Genomic DNA, 20,306 nt, shown 5'->3' on the forward strand with positions numbered 1-20,306 from the left:
ATTTTTTTGTGTTAGTCTGAACATTAAAAATATATCATATTAATATTTTAAATATTTTTTTAATATATTATAAGATATTAAAATTAATTATAATTAATATATTATAAAGATATAATAAAAAAATAATACAATAAAATTAGAAAAAAATCCAAATTTGTTTGCTTCACAAGATACCTCTTTGACTTTCAACTTTTCAAGATTCAGGTATGCATGATCAGCGTAGCATGTACGCGAGTGTCCACTACTTTCCATGTGCCTCACTCACACCAGAACACTCCCTTTTCAAATTCTCAGCGCGCTGAAACGCAAAGCCTTAATTAAATGCCTTCGTATTCGTGTGAGTGTCATCTTATCTCATATAGCCACTGCCTATTTTGTCGTCATTAATTTAACGGCTGCAGTTAGGTCGAATATCCAATCCCTCTTTTTTCCGTTCAAAAAACACAGTCAAAAAGAATTTATTTTGTTTTAATGTGCAAAAAATAAAATTAAAAAAAATTAATAGTTACTATAATTTTCAGAAACACAAAACGGTAACAAATATTTATTGGGTAATTGTACCATTGTCTGTTCTGGTTGGTCACCTTCATTAAACATTTTTACCGAATGGAATTAAATAGTCAATCATGAATTTTCATGAGGCTGAAACGTTTCTTAAATGATTTCTAACACAGGTTGAAAATTAAATGTTAGGTTTCGGATTCTGTTTCGTGCGCATTAAAAATAAATGTGAATGTATTCTTCAATATGGTTGAGCGTATAATATATGACATAACGGAAAAAATAGTAAGAAAATAAAATAAAAATTATTCTGTGTAAAAATGGAAACAAAACATCATTACAATTAGTTTCCTCGTATAACTATTATTTTTTTAACAGAAACTTTGTTTTGTTGTTTATAAAATATATAAAATGAGTTGGGAGCAGTTACAAGATTATGACAGAAGGGAATGATATATAATTGATTATAATAACACGGTTGAAGGCATTTCATTATGGAAGATCTACAACATCTGCAACATAATGCAGTGGTTAATGAGTGAGTGAGTGAGTTATAAGAGCATGGTTTTGGAGTGTAAAGAAACGGCGTAAAAGGAGAAAGGTGTAGTTTTTGAGAGTTAGAGAGAGTTATTTGAATGAATGAATGAAAAGAAAAGGAGAGAGAGGGTAGAAAGAAACAAGGAGAAAATCCAGAATTCGGATGTGTGGGTGGTTAACTGTTTATGTGTTGCTTTAGCGACAAAATAGAAAAGAAGAGAGAGTGAGAGAGAAAAGAAAGAAGCAAAAGAGAAGAAAGAAAGAAAGAAAAGAGAGAGAAGAAGGGACAGCTGTGGAAGGAGGGGTTGTGGTCCCCACCACAAAATCTTTCTTCTCCCGCCTTCGCGCTTCTTGAATCCCCTCATCTCTTCTTCTTCTTCTTGTTCTTGTTTTCTTATCACACCCCACTTACTTGGGAGAAACTAATGTTGTGGTGCTGCCATTATTCTTGATATGGACACCCCAGAGAGGAACCAGATCAGTGCTACCCTCTCCAAGTTTGAGGTTTTCTTCCACTTTCACTCTCTAAACTCTTCACCATTTCAATTTCATCTCTTTGTCTTGTCTTCTCTACTCTTTTTTCTGCATGCCTCTCATTCTGCACTTTCTTTCTTCTCAATTTTCTCTTCCACTCTTTTCTTCTCTTTTCGCTTCAAACATTTCTCCATCTTGCCTAAATGTCTTCTCTTTGTAGTTTTCTTCAACTCATAGTGCCAAAGTTTCTCTCTTTCGAACCAAGTCTTGCCAGTTTTTTCACTTCTGTAGATCTTTCTTCAACTTCATTTCAGAGGTCGTTTTTACAGTTTTTTTGTTTTTTGTTTTGTTTTTGTGGGTTTCGGCTTTCTTGTGTTCTACTATTTTTTTTCTCTCTTCTTCTTTTGGGGTGAATGCTTTTTGTTGATACAAGTCTAAACTTTGCGGGTTGCTGTACTCTTTAACAAGTTTTTGTACATGCTCTCAAATTGAGAAAATCCCACGAGTTTTCTTTTCTTTATTTTATGCATTTGCATTCAGAGAGACGGTTAATTCGCTAAAACGGGTTTTGACTGGCTCTAGATTTTCAAGAATGATGTTTCTCAAACAGTTTCTACAATCTGTCACGTACATTCTTGTAGTGTTTTATAATGTTCAACGAGTAATCCTTGTCAGATCTGGTCTGCTAAGAATGATTTGTAAATTATTCTGATTTGTTGTAGCTGTTGGGAAATTATGGAATGATTTTCTCCATTTTTATTTTTATTTTTGGTAGCTCAAGTTACTCTATTCCCGTGTGTATACAAGCTTATCCTTCGATTTATCCAGTTTAAGTATATATTTTTTTTAACATTTGCCATTTGCAGGATTCACCTGTTTTCAATTATATCAACAGTTTGTCTCCTATAAAGCCCGTTAAGTCTGTTCCCATTAGTCAGACTTTCAATTCACTGAGCTTTTCGTCACCTCCTTCCGTTTTCACATCACCCCACGTCAGCTGTCTCAAGGAATCTAGATTTCTCAGAAGGTAATATTGAAAATTTCTGATTTTTATGTCGTTATATGGTAATATTGAGTTATATATTTACTGATCCACCTTTGGTTCTTGCCCAATTGTTCATCTTTAGACATATCCCATTGGGCACATCAAAGCCTAAGATTTCTTCTGAAGATGTAAATAAAGTTCACACAATTGAAGAGGCTCTTGCAGATTCTAAACGTGCGCGTCATAACAAGGGTGAATCACAGAACACTGAAAAAGGGATTTCTCTTGGAGATGCTTCAATTGAGCACATAAAATTCTCAGTTGAACCACAGCAAACTTTAAAGTATGACACTTGCGGTAGCCCCGGCTATGATGAGGATAACACTCTTTTGGAATTGCCCGGTGAGGCAGCAGCAGCAGGTGCTTGTAAAACTGATTCAGTTGAGAGTGAAGTGCATCTTCAGGAAATGTGTCAGATGGAGCCAAAGAGTGAAGATCCAGACTGTTATTGGGATAGTTTAATTCCTGATGGCTCTGATATGCTAATTTTTAATTCCCCAGGTGAAGCAGAAGCTTTTAAGGGTCTGATGCACAAACCGTTGGATCCTTCTATACGACTGAGCGATTTTATGTCTGTGGTGCCACTTTCTGCCGTCCATAATGGTAGGAAAATGTTCATTGTTGATTCGGTTGCTTCAGGTTCTGAACATGAGATTGGAGATCACTGTTCTGAGCCAACGATAACAGCCACGGACACGGATCAAACACGGGAGAATCTTGCCGATGTTGTTTTGGTGACTAGCAATTATAACGAGAACGCAAATGATCAGGTAGGCATGTGAAATCTGTAAGTTTTAAGGCATGGTTTTCTAGGCTCTGTTGTATCAGCAATTAACTTGTTTTCGAAAGAAACATATTCAACTGTAAAATGATGCACTGATTCCACATTTTTAACTGTATGGTTGCATATTATAGTTGTGGCTTGTGTTGATGTGACATTTCTAATTCTTGAACAACACTGTATTACTCAATGCGTTTTTTTTTTTTTATTTCAATTGGTATTGTGCTGCATTTTCCATACCCGGGTATATGCTGTTGTAAAGAATCAAGGTAATGGGTCATTTTGTATTCATTTGAAGCTGTCTTCTTTCTACTTGTTCATAAATGAATATAACAAATTAATCTGTAAGCACTCTTGGGTTTTGGTTTCAGCTTGTTTCTGTCACGCACCGTGCCATAAGGAGGCGTTGTCTGGACTTTGAGATGGCCAATGTGCAAAAGAAGAACTCTGATGATAATTCAAACGCCGGTTCAAGTACATCAGAGTCCGATGAGAGGAATGTTGCCAATGAAAAGCAACTTCTTCCAGCAAAACTCAATGGGAATTTTCAGAGGGGAATTTTGCAGGGAATTGGTCTACACCTGAATGCACTTGCTGCCTTGAAAGAATACAAGGGCATACAAATTGAAAATTTGTCTTCTGGAAGACAACTCAGCCTGCCCAACTCTACTTCTTTGCAAATCTCTACAACCCAAGAACAGCAGCATCTTTCAATGGTACCTGTTTCATCTGAAAGAGAATTGGATTCGTCGGACAATGGGGTTCAGCCTACCGAAGATTGTTCCCAGCCATCGGTTTACATGACTGGTGAAGACTTCAATAGGAATAGTCCCAGAAAGAAAAAGCAAGTGCAGTTGTTGATTACGTGTGCATCTCGTAATTTAGAAATTTTCCTTTCTTCGTTAGTCTCATATCAAGTTTGGTTTGCAGACGTAAGATGGAGACACCTGGCGAAACTGAGGGTTGTAAGCGCTGCAACTGCAAGAAGTCGAAGTGTTTGAAGCTGTAAGTTTGAAAAGAATGTTATTTATCTTCTTGTTTTTGGTTGCAGAATTGGAATAAGTTACATTGATTAATGTTCTAGCGTTAAGTTTTCCATTCTATAGCCTTTACGGTATTGAGTGGTAATGATAGAATCAATGAGACATTCATTCTGAGAAGAACCAAGAAAGGAAAAGAAAATGAACTCACTGTAGTTAAAATTTGAAATTGACCTTATATTTACCTTCTCTTTTTGTATCAGTTACTGCGAGTGTTTTGCTGCTGGTGTCTACTGCATAGAACCCTGCTCCTGTCAGGATTGCTTCAACAAACCTGTTCATGAAGACACTGTTCTTCAAACTCGCAAGCAGATTGAATCTCGCAACCCTCTTGCATTTGCTCCAAAAGTCATCAGAAGTGCTGATTCTGTTCCTGAAATTGGGGTTAGAAAAATAAACTTAAACTCGGTTATTCACGTGTGCAATTTGAACAACCTTTTGTAGGGTGCTAACTATTACTTTTTTGCAGGATGATCCAAATAAAACTCCGGCTTCAGCACGACACAAAAGAGGATGCAACTGCAAAAAATCCAGCTGCCTAAAGAAATACTGTGAATGTTATCAGGTTTGCACCCTTGTCCATCATCCCATCCTGTATGCTTTCAGTTTCAGTTATAATATGAATTACAAATGGTTGTTTTGATTTGAAGGGTGGTGTCGGTTGCTCCATTGGCTGTAGATGTGAAGGGTGCAAGAATGCTTTTGGCAGAAAAGATGGTAAGTTTCAATCAGGATCAACTGGTTGGCTATCAATTTAATCAGTTAGAAATGTCTTCAGCATTTCGATTGTTTCCTCTTGAGTGGTAAATAATATTCCTGTAGTTATTAATTGACTTGTTCTGAATTGACACAATTCCTTATTTATTTTTGGTTCAGGTTCTGCTCCTGTAGGCATAGAAACTGAGCAAGAAGAAACGGAAGCAAGTGACAAGGGTGTGGCAGAAAAAGCTTCACAGAAAACTGAAATTCAGAACACCGAAGAGCATCTGGATTCTGCTACTGTATCAACACCATTACGACTTTCCAGGTTTGATAAGCTGACTTTTTTTTTTTTTCAGTTGAGATAATGAACAAAAGCGATGTCCCTTATTGATTGATGTTATTTCATTTCCATGGAACAGGCCTTTGCTTCCGTTGCCCTTTTCATCAAAGGGAAAAGCACCAAGATCCTTTGTTACCACCATCTCAGGCTCTGCATTGTTTGGCAGCCAAAAGCTTGGGAAGCCAAACTCTCTTTGGCCTCAATCTAAGCATTTTCAAACTGTCCCAGATGATGAAATGCCAGAGATTCTCCTAGGTGATACCTCTCCGGTCACATGCATCAAAACTTCTTCTCCAAATGGCAAGAGGATCTCCTCTCCCAGCTGTGACTTGGGATCATCTCCTAGTCGCAGAGGTGGCAGGAAGTTGATATTACAGTCCATTCCTTCATTTCCTTCTCTCACCCCTCACCCTTAGAATGGGTTCTTTTTTTGGTTGTAAGTTAGTTCCCCTCTTCCCTGTTAATCATGTTTTTAGTTTGTTGCAATAGAAGCCACGCCTTAGTCTTTTTTATGTATATTGATCTCCGTTTTACTTTGGTAATAATATGTTGCATTCCTTGGATAATGTACTATTTAAGTAATAGTTATGATCATTCCTGGTGATTAATCTTTACGTTTTTCTGTTGTGATTTTTGCCATTTCTTTATGATTAAGTTCCTGAGGATGCATCTTAATATAAGCTGTTGATTTGTCCCTGAAAGTGGATTGTAACTTCATCAAACAAACAAGATTTATAGTTTTTAACCAATGCTGGGACAGAAGTCAATCGGTCTGTTTTGACTGAAATTTTGTGACTGGTAAGTGCATAAATTGTTGGATCCATTGCAAAAAACTATAGCCAATAATCAGCATAAAACTTTCCATTTAAAACATACTACACTGCAACATATGACTGTATTGTACTTATATACAGCCGAAACATAACTAAAATTATTAAGAAATATGCATGAATCAGTGTTCTTTAAACAAAGTAGAATAGAAGACATCACAAAAACATCTCTTGTAAACTTGATCTCAGTTATATCTGTTAATTATTTGAAAACATTTATAACTGAAAACCAGGTGTTTTGCAACAAAATTTCATCTAATATTCAATATGGTGTTCCAATTTGAATCTCAAAGGTTCAGATACGTTCTTTTTATTTTTCTTATAATTTTTATTACTCTCTCCCTTTTAAATTGGATCATCTTCACATTCGATTTCAAGTTCTCCTAAAATGATGTTAAACTTCTTGGTTACATTTATATAGTGTTGTTCCATTGCAACTCTGTATATACCTTGGGCTCCGTGATAGCAATATTGCATCTTTGATAAACGCCCAAGAGATAGTTTTATTTCTCTAGCAAGTTCTTCACTCTCTTTTAGACGAATAATTTTCTTTAGAAGTTTGCATCTTTACACACATCTTCTAATTTTGATTCTGCTCCTTTGTCTCCTTCATCTACAGTGCTTTCTTTCATCATCAAATTTAAAGCAAAATAACACTTTTATTTTTGTTGAGAAGGTGCATTATCTTTAAGAAGCTTTCATATTTGTTTTATTTTGAACCAGTCAATTTGCTTTGTTTAGAATCTAATGGATTAGGTATTTCCTAATATTCAGCTAAGTTATTAGTATGGTTGCTAGAACCATGGAATGTGATCTCTTGATGACTTATTGCTGAATGTGTTTAAAATCAGCAACTTTAACTTCTAATATTTCTGTTCGACACTAAGCAATATTTGATCGATGTTATTAGACACGTAAAGGAAATACTTCCCATCATTTAATTTTCACTTTGAAAATGAATACTTTTCAAAAACTTAGTTATTATTGCTCTCATGATTTGTAGGACTAGTATGGTCAATAGATTACGCTTGAAGTTCTTACCAAACAGTCACCTTGTTAATTATATTCAACAATTTGTAACAGTGCTCTTGATTAGTATCTCAAACTCTCTTATCAAAGTTGAAAACCTACATATTTTTTATTCTTTCATTGTTCTTGTATTTATTTATGAGAAAGTTGTGCATTAGCCTTTTGAACCTAAGTTGATCATTCCTGTAAAAATGGTGCTTGAAACAGTAGAGAATAAAAAGAACTTAGCTCTGGACTAACTTATCTTTCTATAGAATTTTCGGGAAACTAGTGCACTTCACAGTCTTCTTTTACGCCTTCAGAATGTGACATTTTAACAACTGAAACATGATAGTTTTCCAATAAAAGTAAAATGGGTACTACAATTGAAACATATGTTTCTGTCTTACACCGTCAAATATGTTACTAAATTATAGCCACCACTAAAACTATTTACTAATTTAGTTATTTGATTTTGTGGATTCTTCTGCGTTGGTCTGAATGATTTGAGAGAAAATAGGTTGTTGGGTTCTCTCATACATACTCATCGGTTAGTTGAAATAGCTTTTCTGAGAGGTGAGATTTCACTGTTTCAGTGTTCGTGGTGTGCGCAAGCTTTCTTTCGAAAATCTTCACGATAAAAATATGGCCTCAGATTAACACTGAATCTTCTATCTACCAACAATTCTGAAAATTTTTATATGAACTGAATAATAAATAGGTTTCGGAAATTTTATATAACATGCCATAAATTTCTATAGACCAATGATGAGCTATGTTGAATGTTGAATGAATCTGGGATTGCCTTTGACTGTTCCTTAAAATCACAGTTGACAGAATCTCCTTTGACCTCCATCTACTACATGTTCTTATTCTTTCATATAATACAAAATTATTAAGGACTTCTCTAATCTACCATGTTCTGTAGTGACTTTTTCTAGAAAAAAAGAAGATAAAAGATGCATTGCTTGTAGCATCACGGCTTCTAAATTGGCAACTGATAAAAGGAAAAAATAGATTGAAATTTGAATGTTTAATGAAATGAGAATGGGACCGTGCACGGCACAGGGTGGCTTCTAGATTTGGAAATTGAAAGACTCGTTGGTGTTGAGGTAGGTGAGAGTTGTGTTGGTCTTGGAAGTTGAAATTAAGAAGAGAGGTTGAATAGATAACCTAAATTTCTCACCAATTAACCAATATGTGTGTTCTTGACAAAGGTTTGCGTACCACCAATGATGTCTAGAGAAAATGGGAAATGTGAGGAGTAAAATCACATCATGTGGGTCTTCATTTCCAACCTCTCCAAGTACTCTCTTCTAAACATTTCACTTTGGTTGGCTAGTAACATCACATGAAGAGCTACCACCAAAACAAATAAAAAAATTCACACTTTTCCTTGAAGATCCTCACGAGCATTAGACTCCTTGAGTATTATCCTTTCGTTAGATTGAGCATCTCGACCCGCTCTCACGGGACAATTATTCAATTTGCAATGATATTTTCCTTAACAATTGTTCATTAGGAATCGATCGTGACCTTGACTCTGATACTAATTGTTAGATCGAACCCTTACCAATAGGCTAAAAGTTATAGTTATTAGTTAAGACGCAACTCCTTTTACTTAAGAGTATAACAATCCAAACGTCACAATTCGATTGAGACCCGACCCATTTACCTCTGTCATGAGACAATTGATGTCACATGCAACACCTTTTTCTTGAATTCATTATATAGTGGGTAAGTCATGAATCAAACAATTAAGTTAACAAATTATAAAGTTATATTTGTATCTACTTATATATTTTAAATTTGTTTTATTTTTAGTTGATATAAAATCTCTAACACATTCATCACATTATGACATATACATATCAAACTTATAATTAAATATTAATAAATAATTTGACGGCTTGATAATGTGATAGATTTAATAAACAACTAATTTTATTAAAATAGATTTTGGATTACTTTAATATCATCTTAAAAAATAGATTTTTAATCTAATTAGTAAAATGAGATTTATATCCACCTGTATATTATAAATCTGTATTATTATTTTTATGAAATTATTATGTCCAACATCTTTTATATATATATATATATATATTTACATTTTACATTCAATGTAAAATTTCTGATTCCAAACCTGAATTTCTGCGAAATCCCTTTATACATGTACTTGTACCGTACCTGTTTAAATGGAATACATAATTCTTCTACATTACATTACATCATTCAAAACAAAAATATTCTGAATTGAAAACAAAAATCAATAGTGTCAACTAGCTTAGCTGTCATGAAATTTCAAATTCAACTTGTCTGTGTTCTTCAAAAACCACAATTATTTGTAATGTGTATTGCATTGTAGCAGGTTTGATCATTGTTTAATGCATTGTATTTTACAAAAGACAAACTCTTGCAACCACCATTGCTTTTGACTTTAGAATCCCCTTTACTTTATTCCAAAATTTGTCATTCTATATGAAGAATATGAAGAAATAAATATGAAACTTTATATTCCAATCCACAATACCCCAATTTATTGTCGGTTCGGTAAAAAACAAAACACGTAGCTGGAAGCAACTAATCATTGTTTTTCTACCTTCAACCCCGCAAGAAACAAAGATCATTGCCACAACTTTAACAATGTCTTCGACATGCATTAAACATTACTTACATTTCAAAACCAACTAACTTTCTAAACCTTTATAACCAACCAAAATGAATATAATGAAATTAATTAAGCCTGTAAAGTTTATAATTTCATGGGATAAGAGACTATGATTCTACTCATGGGGAAAGCTACTAAAGAAATGAAATTATTCATACAATAATAGATAAATAATTATTTAAACTAATCATAAGATTATTTTAAGTAATTATATTTTGTGATTTAATTTTCCTCTTGATGAAGTTAATGGTTGCAGTTAATTTCTAACCCTTTTTCTGCAAATAGTACTACATGCATATATTTCTGTAGGATCCAAGTACTTTATCTAATAATAGTTTGTACTTAAAAGGCGCAAGTAAATTAGTTAGAGGAAGGAAATTAGTATATATCTTAAAACTTATCAATTTAAAAATATTTAAAGTAAGGAAATATTAGTAAATCGGGGATCTAATATATGTATATACTTCTTATATTTGGTTTGCGTTTTACAGTAAATATAACATTGCAAGAAATCAATGTTTTCAAAAAATGATTTTGGCAAATTATTTAACAAAATTAGTCTCATAATGAGTAGAAGTAGAAATTTTCTGAGTTAAAATATTTTTTTAATGAAAAAACATATTATTTGATACGGTAATACATTAATTTCTTTAAAATTTGTGGAAATTTTATATGAAAATTTCCTAGTTATATCTTTTACAATTCGAACATAATTTAAAAGTTATAATTTCTAGAATTGATGGTTCACGAATATACACAAATTTGTGTAGTAGGAAAGTCTCTTCAAAATTGCAGGAAAGTAAACATTTTTTTTTCCTTTAACGTGTGAATGTATTTATGTATACAGCAAATAAATAGTTTAGATTTAAAAAAAAATGGATATTTTTTGTTGAAAAAGAAATCCCTTGATTCCCGGAGATGATGTGCAGTGTTTCTGTTTGGGATTTTCAAAGTGAGGAGAGGTGAATAATAATGCAATCCATGACTACTGTGTCACAAACCTGAAGAATAGGATTATTTTATAATGTTTAATTGTAGTGATTAAAACATAATCATGATTTTGGATCCCATTAACGTTCGTTGAAATGGTGGATTCTTCTTCTATGCATTCGCACGCATCCTTTCCTTAGAGGATACTGTAACGCTAATTATTATATTAATCTCTCCAAAACAACATGATTATCAACTAAACCACAGCACTCACACTTTTCCGTGCTCTGTGTGTGTACATTCTCCTTTTTACAGTTGACGAGTCATATGTGTCAGAGCCGACACGACACAATTCTATATTGCCAATACCCCACTTCAAAGATTGCCACTTTGTGTCTTCCAGATTGAGAAAAAATGGGGTAAGATGGAAGTTTTGCAGCTGCTGGGGGTTCTGTTTTCAGCATCACAGCTGCTGGTGTGCTGGTGAAGAAGATCAACTTCTCAGATTCCATCCTTCTCGGCTCTGCTTCATCCCAATTGCTCCAAAGAACCATACTTTTTATGATTTTCTACACACCCATTTGCTTCCTTTGATGGTATTTTATTCCTTGAAGTGGTGGTTAATCAAGATCATTCGCTTGGTGAGTACATGATCTCATAAAGCCTTTTGCTCAACTCATAAATTGTTTTTCTCATCACCACTACCTTTTGATGCACCCTTTCTTTTCCGTGACTGCAACTTTTACTGTCCATTTCTCTTTTCTACTTTAACTATTCATGATCATCGATCATTTTTTCATAGGATCCGCTACCTAATATTCTATTTGTATACTTCCTCTGCTCTGACATTTTGCTGGTGTTTCATGAGTTCATATTTTGATTATAGAAATTGCTCTTGCCTCAGGACAATTTTTTCATCAATTCTTTCCATACCTAATATAGAAAATGTATGTTGTATCTGTGGCTGGATTTTGGAACCCTTTTGCATTAAGAAGTATTTTGTTTTATCTACTAGGCAGTCCATGTTCCATGCTATTCTGTTACCCTCTTGTTTACTCTTTCTAGCTCCCTTCTTTGTGGCAGTCCTCCCCAATATCAAATTGTCTGAGCAGCTGAAACAAGAGGTTCCTTTCACTGATCAACTAAAGCTGTGTCCAATTTGCCCGGTAATAGAATGGAAAGAGATTGCAACTTTCATATACATTAAGTCATGGGAATAAAGTTGGAGTTCTGATGAATCTGGAGCACCCCTTATCAAGTGTACTTATGTTGACATTCATTTGATGATAGGTACACAGAATGGTGAAACTGTCCTGAAGAGTCTCAAATTAGGAAGACGCTGGTGGTGGAAATATATGATCTTATAGTCTTGTCCATCTCTAGTAATAGGCTTTTGGAAAATCAAAACTATTTGTGTTGTCATAATTTGCTGGAGTCATGGCAACCTTGTCTCATTCTGACTCCCGGCGCTCATATTCTTGGTGGTGGGATAGCCACCTACCAAAGAATTCAAAATGGCTTCAGGAAAACCTTACAGGTGTGTCTTCTTCCTCTCTCTCTATGTGTGTGTGTTTTGAAGATATGTTTATAGTATGATTAGCATTGTTAATTTTTTGAAGATGCCCGTTAGTTTTCTCTCAAAAGCTTAGGATTAGGATGACCTAATTTCATTATAGCATCTTTAGCAGATCTATCGTTGGTTGGTAATATCATATTGTGTCAAAATCAAAAAATCCTATATGATATTGTCATAAAATAAAATCATTATGTCTATTTAGCATCACCAGTCTTCTAAAAGACAAAAGTGTGAGCCATCAACTACCCAGCAGGAATAATATATTCACTTTTCATTTTGCTGTTTGGATGCCAACATAATCATTAAATCGGAATTCATTACGTTTAAATTAATGATGGATATTGAGGCTCAAAGCAGTCGATGAGTATGTATATATGAACATGGTTTTTAACTTTTTCTACAGTTATTTTTAAAAAGTAAAAAGCAAGGGGAATTCCAAGTTATCAGATATGAGATTAAATTTTCTTGTAACTCTGTTTTGTTAAATTGAAATAATAATGGTACATAGCAAATCCAAGGATATAAATACGAAGACAAAATTTCCTTTTCATGAAGTGCCTGTTCACACAAACCAAGGTTGAACCACTTTTACTTTTTTAATTTTTTGGACTCGTTGTTCGACTTTGTGGCATTAGAAGTTATGCAAAATATGCCACCTAAGAAGTTATATGAACATGTGAAATAAGAAAATGTTGTAAAGCAAGACATAAACACAAGCGGATGCAGACATTTTTTAAATAATGAATCCGTTATGTTTTTGTGGAAGATGTTATCATATATATATAAGTGCGAGTAATAAGGAATTAATGCTGGTTGGTGACCATGATGCGTATCTTTGTTAGTAAATTAACTAAAGTGATGCTATTTTTATACAGACATAGATGCCAAAGTGAAAGCCATGATCAAGCTCATTGATGAGGAAGCAGATTCATTTGCAAGGAGGGCAGAAATGTACTACAAGAAGCGCCCGGAGCTCATGAAATTAGTTGAGGAGTTCTACCGAGCATACCGTGCTCTAGCAGAGAGATATGATCATGCAATGGGGGAGCTACGCCATGCCCATAAAACCATGGCAGAAGCATTTCCCAACCAACCACAATACATGCTGAATGATGATTCACCGTGTGTTGAATCACACACACCAGGAGTTCCTTCTGCAATATATTCTGAGTCTGAGCTTTCAGAGAAAGCAGATGGTGAAGTTCAAACCTTGAGGAAAGCCCTGGCGAAAATACAGTCCGACAAGAATGCTATCTTTCTTCAGTATCAGAAGAGTATGGAGAAGTTATCAGAAATGGAAAGAAATCTTAATAAGGCACAACAAGATGCAGGAGGCCTTGATGAAAGAGCGAGTAAAGCTGAAATTGAAACTAAAGTTCTGAAGGAAGCCCTGGCACAGCTAAAATCTGAGAAGGATGCTGGTCAAGTTCAGTACAATCAGTGTCTAGAAAGTATAGCTAAACTAGAGACCATGCTATCTCTGGCGCAGATGGATGCCAAGGAATTTGATGAGAGATCTTCTAAGGCTGAAATCGAAGCAAAAAAGCTAAGGCAAGAACTAGGCCAGTTGGAAGCTCAGAAGGATGCTGGTCTTCTTAAATATAAACAGAATCTTGAAAAGGTCTCAGTTCTGGAAGCCAAGATAACCCTTGCTGAGGAGAACTCCCGGATGTTAAATGAGCAACTTGGAAGAGCAGAAGCAGAAATTATAGCACTGAGAAAAAATCTTGCTGAACTGAATGAAGAGAAAGAATCTTTAGCTGTCCTTTACCATCGATGCTTGGAGAAAATATCTAAAATGGAGAATGAAATTTTGCATGCCCAAGAAAATTCTGAAAAGCTCAGCAGAGAAATTGAGAAAGGCGCTGAAAAACTCAAGACTGCAGAAGAAAATTGTGATACGTTGGAGAGATCAAATCAATCTCTTCGACTAGAGGCTGAAAATCTCTTGCAGAAGATAGCCATGAAGGATCAAGCACTTTTAGAGAAGCACGCTGAGATAGAGAGGCTGCAGAATCTAATGCATGAAGAACATTCTCACTTTCTTGAAATTGAATCCACTTTGCAGACTCTGCAAAAGGTGTACTCGAAGTCACAACAGGAGCAAGGAACTCTTGTTATGGAGCTTAAAAATGGGCTTCAGTTGTTGAAGGACTTGGAGCTTTCCAAACCAGGTTTTAAGGATGAAATGCAAGAGAGTGTGGAAGAAAACAGAATGCTGAGTGAACTTACTTTCTCTTCCACTAGGTCATTATTCAGAAGACAGCAAATGGAAATCTCTAAATTAAAGGAGATCAAAGAGAAGCTTGAACGAGAATTCGTAGCAAACTCTGAAGAAAACAATGCCCTCCACCAGGAAGCTCATCAAATAAAGAATGATATCCAGCACTTGAATAATAGATACCACGCTATGCTGGAACAACTACAGACTTTAGGTTTGGATCCTAGATGTTTTGCAGCATCTGTGAAAGATTTACAAAACGAGAACGCAAATCTAAAGGAGGTCTGCAAAGTGGAACGTAATGAGAAAGAAGCTCTTCGTGAAAAGTCAAAGGATATGGATGAACTTTTGCTACAGAACGCCTTTATGGAATTTTCCCTTTCAAGTTTAAATGATGAACTGGATGGATTAAAAGTAACAGTGAAGAAATTTCAAGAGTCTTGCCAAGTTCTCCAGGAAGAAAAATCCACTGTCGTTGATGAGAAATCAGCTCTACTTTCACAGTTACAAATAGTCACCGAAAGTATGCAGAAGCTATTGGAGAAGAATGCCTTGCTGGAGAAGTCCCTGTCTGATTCAAAGTTTGAACTGGAAGGTTTGAAGGCGAAATCAAGTGACTTGGAAGAGTTTTGCAAGTTGTTAAATGATGAGAAGTACGATCTTCTCAACGAAAGAAGCATTCTAGTATCTCAGTTGGAAAGCGTTGAGTTAAAGCTAAGTAACCTGGAAAAGATGTTCACAAAACTAGAAGAAAAATACGCCGATTCGGAGAAGGACAAAGAAAGCACATGCAATCAAGTACGAGAGCTCCATGCTTCGATTTTGGTGCAAACGGAAAAGCATGCTAATCACAAACAGTTAAGTGAAGTTCGACTGACAAATTTGGAGAATATTTTTCATGCACTACAGGAAGAACTTCGTTTGGGGAAGATAGAATTTGAAAAAGAAGTTGACAAAGCTGTAAATGCTCAGGTCGAGATGTTCATTTTGCAAAGTTGTATAGAAGATCTGGAGGAGAAGAATTTGGCCTTGTTATCTGAATGTGAAAAGCATGTTGAGGCATCGAAATTTTCTAACAAAGTTATCTCCGAGTTGGAGACTGAAAACTTTATGCAACTGATAGAAGAAGAGGTTTTGTTAAATGAAATTAGAAAGCTTAAAATGGCTATTCATCAAGTGTGTGGGGCTCTTCAGATTGATTCATACGGTGGGCATGACAAAGGAACCAAGCAAGAGGAAATACCAATATTGCATATTTTGGACATCATCGAGGGCTTCAAAAGTTCTAGTGTGAAAAACCAAGAGGAGAAGCAGCAGCTCCTTCTACAACATCGATCTGAGAGAGAAAAAATGGAGTCAGAGAAAAAGATCATGCAGCAAGAGTTTGAGAGCCTGAGAGAGAAGAACGCGATGTTGCAGAAAGAGAAGGTTGAGCTCCTGGAGAAGAACACCCAACTGAGGACTGAAGTGGCCAATGGAGAAGAAAGAGCCAATGCATCAAAGTCCAAATTGGCTGCTCTACGTGCAGAGTTGAATGATTTGCAAAGAACAAATCAATTGTTTCAGGAAGAAAATAGTAAGATCCTTGAGGAAAAGAATTTACTGCTTAGGAGTGTTTTGGACCTAAAAGATGCAATTTCCGTGGCTGAAGATGAAAACAGCACGATCCTACAAGAGGTACTAGCCCTAAGCAACCTCAACTTAGTTTATGAACGCCTTGTCTCCGACAAAGTCATTGAGCAAAAAGCACTTTCTGAATATCTCAACAGTAATCTTAGCCGTTTAAACAGTGACCTTCATCAGGAACTTGGTATCTTAAGGAAAAAGATTGAGGTGAAAGAAACCGAGAATGTTTATCTGAACGAGTCTACTGAGAGGATGGATAAGGAGCTGCATGAAATAAAAGGTGCAAATTGCCGTTTAAGTCATCAAGTTAAAAATTCAGAGAATCTTCTCGAGAAGAAAGATGTAGAACTGCTAGAAATGGTAAAAAGGCTGAGGGCTGCGGAGACATTGAATGAAGAGTTTTGCAGATACATTGAGGAGCTGAAGATGGATCAAGAAGAATCAAGATTGACCAGATTAAGCCTTGACAGGCAGATTCTTGATCTATCAGAAAATTGCATGAATAAGAAAAAAGAAATTGAACACCTTCATGAAGAAAATAGAAGCTTGCAGTCTGTGATGAAATCGTTACTTCAGGAAGTTGAACAACACAAGGCTAGGGAGCAAGCACTGAATTCCGAGTTGCTGGACAAAACAAATGAATTCCAGCTTTGGGAGGCTGAGGCTGCTGCGTTTTATTTGCAGCTTCAGATTTCATCAATTAGTGAAGAACTGTTGAAAAGCAAGGTCACTGAACTTACTGGAGTCTGCAAGAGACTTGACGATGAAGGTGCTGGAAAAGACTTAGTGATTGAACAGATGATAGAAAGAGTCAATTTACTGGAAAAGGAAAATAGAGGGCTGAAGGGGCAATTATCTGCATATACTCCAACGGTTACTTCTTTGAAAGAGGATTTTGCATCTCTAGAGCACACTTACTTGCGTTGCACCAAAAATTCTTTTGCTGGAGGCAACAGGGGGAAGAAGGTAGGGTCCTCTTTGAACTAGATATTATGTAAATGTATTTTTTTCTTCCTTTTCTCTTGTCAAAACAGCTTATATAGTTAGTTCACTTCTATTTTCTATTTATCCACGTCTACCTTGAATGTTTATCCAGGATGTAGCGATTGAGACTTGTCCCCAAGAAAATACCCATCAAAGTTTAAGAGGAAATGAAAGTATTTTAATACCAGATGTGGTTGAAGATTTGCTAAGCATCCAGAAAAGGATTAGAGGAGTTGAGAAGTTGATGATGGAAGAACTTGAAAGACGTATGAAGCAAGAAAAAGTGACAGGAAATTTCGAAGCAGAAGCAGCATCAGAAATGACAGAGCACTCAAATTTGGAAGCTGCTACTTATCCAGAAATTGACAACAAAAAATTGGTGATGAAAATCAAGAAAGACAACAGCACACGTGGCCATAATGCATGGAGAACAAAATCTCAAAAGCGGTTGATAATGATAGACATTCCTCTCGATAACTACAAGGATGATCCGGACTACAACAAGTATTGTAAGAGAGAGCTCAGTAGGAGCAACGACCATATGCTTGAGCTATGTGAAACTGATCAGCATGATGTTACTGAAGATACTAAGCTGGATTCTACTTCAGTAGAAGACGCAAACACATGGTATGACTCAGAAAAATGTCAAAATTACTCTTCAGAACTGGAGCGAGAGAAGGAATTAGGGGTTGACAAGCTAGAGTTGTGGAAGACTGGAAAAGAGACAAGTGAAGATGGCAAGAGGAGGATCTTGGAGAGGCTTGCCTCCGATTCTCAGAAGCTTGCCATTCTTAAAATGACTCTGCAAGACTTGAAAAAGAAACCGGAGACAAAGAAGAAAAGCAACAAGGTAAACGAGATTGAGTATGAAGCTGTGAAAAGACACATAGAAGATGTTGAGGAAGCGGTGACGCAACAAATTGGCATGTATGATCAACTGGCAAGGGATTTTGAACTTTGCACGCCTTCACCTTCAGACACAAACACAAAGAAGTTGGAAAAGCAGCAAGTACAAATGATAAGGAAAAAGCTATCAGAACAGGCTCGAAGAGGTTCTGAGCAAATAGGAAGGTTGCAGTTTGAAGTGCAGAACATCCAATATATTCTGCTCAAACTGGCTGATATGAAGAACAACAACAGAATCTGTAGACCAACAACAGGTGTGTTGTTGAAGGACTTTATTCGGATTGGTAAGAAGAATAGCAGAAGGCGCCGTAAGGGGTGTGCTTGTGTATGTTCAAAGCCTTCAACTAATGAGGAATGAGTATGTTGTGAGTACTTTCTTTGTTGTGAGAAATCAGTTGTTAACATAGCTAGTAAAATTGAAGGTTTGTCATAAGAAATAAGAGACTATTCAATTTAGACTTATCTGATGGTAGCAACTTATTGCAAAAATCTGTATGTATGTTTTAGCTTCCCAAAGAATTGTACCGAGTGACTTGTATGAAGAAGAATTGCATTGTAACAGTCAATAAAACTCTCCATGCAATCCTTAGTTTGCAATCTAAAAGTGTAAATCTTATCCTCGGAAACTCACGTCAGATAATTAATTAACGTTGACTTGAAAAATAACAGTTAAATAAAGGTAAAAATAAAATTAAATGGGTTATTAATTATTAATTTTGTCGAAGCATTATTAAATATGTGAAAGGAAGTTTAAATTAAGTTTGAGTTATTGAAAATTGTCTTACATCTTGAATCTTTTTGAAAATATTAAAAAATATATTTTTCTTGATTGACAAGTAAGCAAAGCATGGTCTTTGGCGGCTGGGGAAGTCAACCATGGCTTACTGCAGCCTTGCATTAATACCTACTCTCATTCTCTCAACTATATTATCCCCTTCTTTTCCTTCTTCTTCCACTCAAATTCCTTCTCATTTTTTCAACCCCATCATCAACCTAATGGAGAAATCAGAAGGAAAAGAAGAAATTTTCGATTTGAGTGGAATATCTCTTCGACCCCTTGAGCTCTCTGACCTGGATGATGTCTTGGTGTGGACCTCTGATGAAAAGGTGGCGGCTTTCTGCACTTGGGACCCTTACAATAGCAAAGAGGGGGGAATCAATTTCATCCAAAACATAGCCGCCAAGTTTGCGTGGTGCAGAGCAATATGTCTGAACGACCGTGCTATTGGGTGTGTTTCTCTTTCCTCCAATTCAGAGCATGACCGAAGCAGGAACAGATCCATGGAACTTGGGTATGTTATCGGTTCCAAATACTGGGGTAAAGGGGTGGCCACGCTGGTTGTGAAACAAGTGGTTAAGGATGTTTTAACTGTGCAGCCATTGCCAAACTTGGAGAGGGTTGAAGCTCTTGTTGATGTGCTGAATGTTGGGTCTCAGAGAGTGCTGGAAAAAGCTGGTTTTCAGAGGGAGGGAATTCTGAGGAAGTATGTGTTCTTTAAAGGAAAAAGCAGAGATATGGTGATGTTCAGTGTTCTCTCTACTGATCCTCACCTTTCATCTCCTTAATTTCTTTTACTCTTCCCAAAGATACATGTCAATCACCATCCCATCATCTTTATCAACTGAGTGATTATTTGTTAAGTTCCTCATGCTTATTGGTTATTGAGACAAGAACGTGACTTGTTACTAGCTATGAGAACTTTTCAGGTGTGGTTGTTATTAGCTGTTCAATTGTTTTTGGTATTGGTGGAAGAATTTCCAGATTGTAAGAAGTTGTTGCAACTTCTTGTAGGGTTGGAGAAGTATTCTTCATCTTTCAAGGATTGAGTAATCGTAATTTATATTTATTGTTCGAGTGGGAAGTTGTGTTGAGACTGTATAATTAACTGGATATAACTGCAAAAGTTAATCAATATAGAAGTTGTGTAATTTGAAATATACCTATTTTACTTCAAATTACCTATGTAAAATCTCGTTTATAATCCGTATATTTAATATTTCTAATTACTTGCCGGCATAATTATTTTAAACCTTTAACTATTTTTCAATAAATGTTAAGAACTTAAAGTTAAACTATATTTTCAACCTTAAAATTCTAATATATATATATATATATATATATATATATATATAT

General features: G+C 35.6%; 2 protein-coding genes across 2 annotated transcripts; both read left to right on the plus strand.

Moving 5' to 3' along the window:
* Window positions 1-1,093: 1,093 nt before the first annotated feature.
* On the plus strand, window positions 1,094-6,034 carry LOC114174364 (protein tesmin/TSO1-like CXC 2). The gene is made up of 10 exons (XM_028059204.1): window positions 1,094-1,542; window positions 2,379-2,539; window positions 2,640-3,327; window positions 3,710-4,182; window positions 4,269-4,343; window positions 4,582-4,762; window positions 4,848-4,943; window positions 5,029-5,095; window positions 5,255-5,405; window positions 5,500-6,034. The coding sequence occupies exons 1-10, from the start codon at window positions 1,492-1,494 to the stop codon at window positions 5,834-5,836; spliced, it is 2,280 nt and encodes a 759-aa protein (XP_027915005.1). The 5' UTR covers window positions 1,094-1,491; the 3' UTR covers window positions 5,837-6,034.
* Window positions 6,035-11,014: 4,980 nt separating this feature from the next.
* Window positions 11,015-20,142, plus strand: LOC114174648 (protein NETWORKED 1A-like). Its single transcript, XM_028059475.1, has 6 exons — window positions 11,015-11,500; window positions 11,943-12,025; window positions 12,150-12,396; window positions 13,311-17,248; window positions 17,379-18,528; window positions 19,014-20,142. Exons 3-6 carry the CDS (start codon window positions 12,297-12,299, stop codon window positions 19,736-19,738), a joined length of 5,913 nt encoding a protein of 1,970 aa, XP_027915276.1. The 5' UTR covers window positions 11,015-11,500; window positions 11,943-12,025; window positions 12,150-12,296; the 3' UTR covers window positions 19,739-20,142.
* Window positions 20,143-20,306: the final 164 nt, after the last annotated feature.

Source organism: Vigna unguiculata, chromosome 2 (genome assembly GCF_004118075.2).
Source record: "Vigna unguiculata cultivar IT97K-499-35 chromosome 2, ASM411807v1, whole genome shotgun sequence".
Classification (NCBI taxonomy): Eukaryota; Viridiplantae; Streptophyta; class Magnoliopsida; order Fabales; family Fabaceae; genus Vigna; species Vigna unguiculata.

Excerpts from the sequence above, each read along its gene's own strand:
- LOC114174364 (XM_028059204.1), top strand. The coding sequence starts at position 1,492 with ATGGACACCCCAGAGAGGAACCAGATCAGTGCTACCCTCTCCAAGTTT. Across the intron at positions 4,183-4,268 it reads AATAGTCCCAGAAAGAAAAA|ACGTAAGATGGAGACACCTG; the intron begins GCAAGTGCAGTT and ends TTTGGTTTGCAG. Across the intron at positions 5,096-5,254 it reads TGCTTTTGGCAGAAAAGATG|GTTCTGCTCCTGTAGGCATA; the intron begins GTAAGTTTCAAT and ends TTTTTGGTTCAG.
- LOC114174648 (XM_028059475.1), top strand. The coding sequence starts at position 12,297 with ATGGCAACCTTGTCTCATTCTGACTCCCGGCGCTCATATTCTTGGTGG. Across the intron at positions 17,249-17,378 it reads GAGGCAACAGGGGGAAGAAG|GATGTAGCGATTGAGACTTG; the intron begins GTAGGGTCCTCT and ends ATGTTTATCCAG. Across the intron at positions 18,529-19,013 it reads GCCTTCAACTAATGAGGAAT|CAAAGCATGGTCTTTGGCGG; the intron begins GAGTATGTTGTG and ends TTGACAAGTAAG.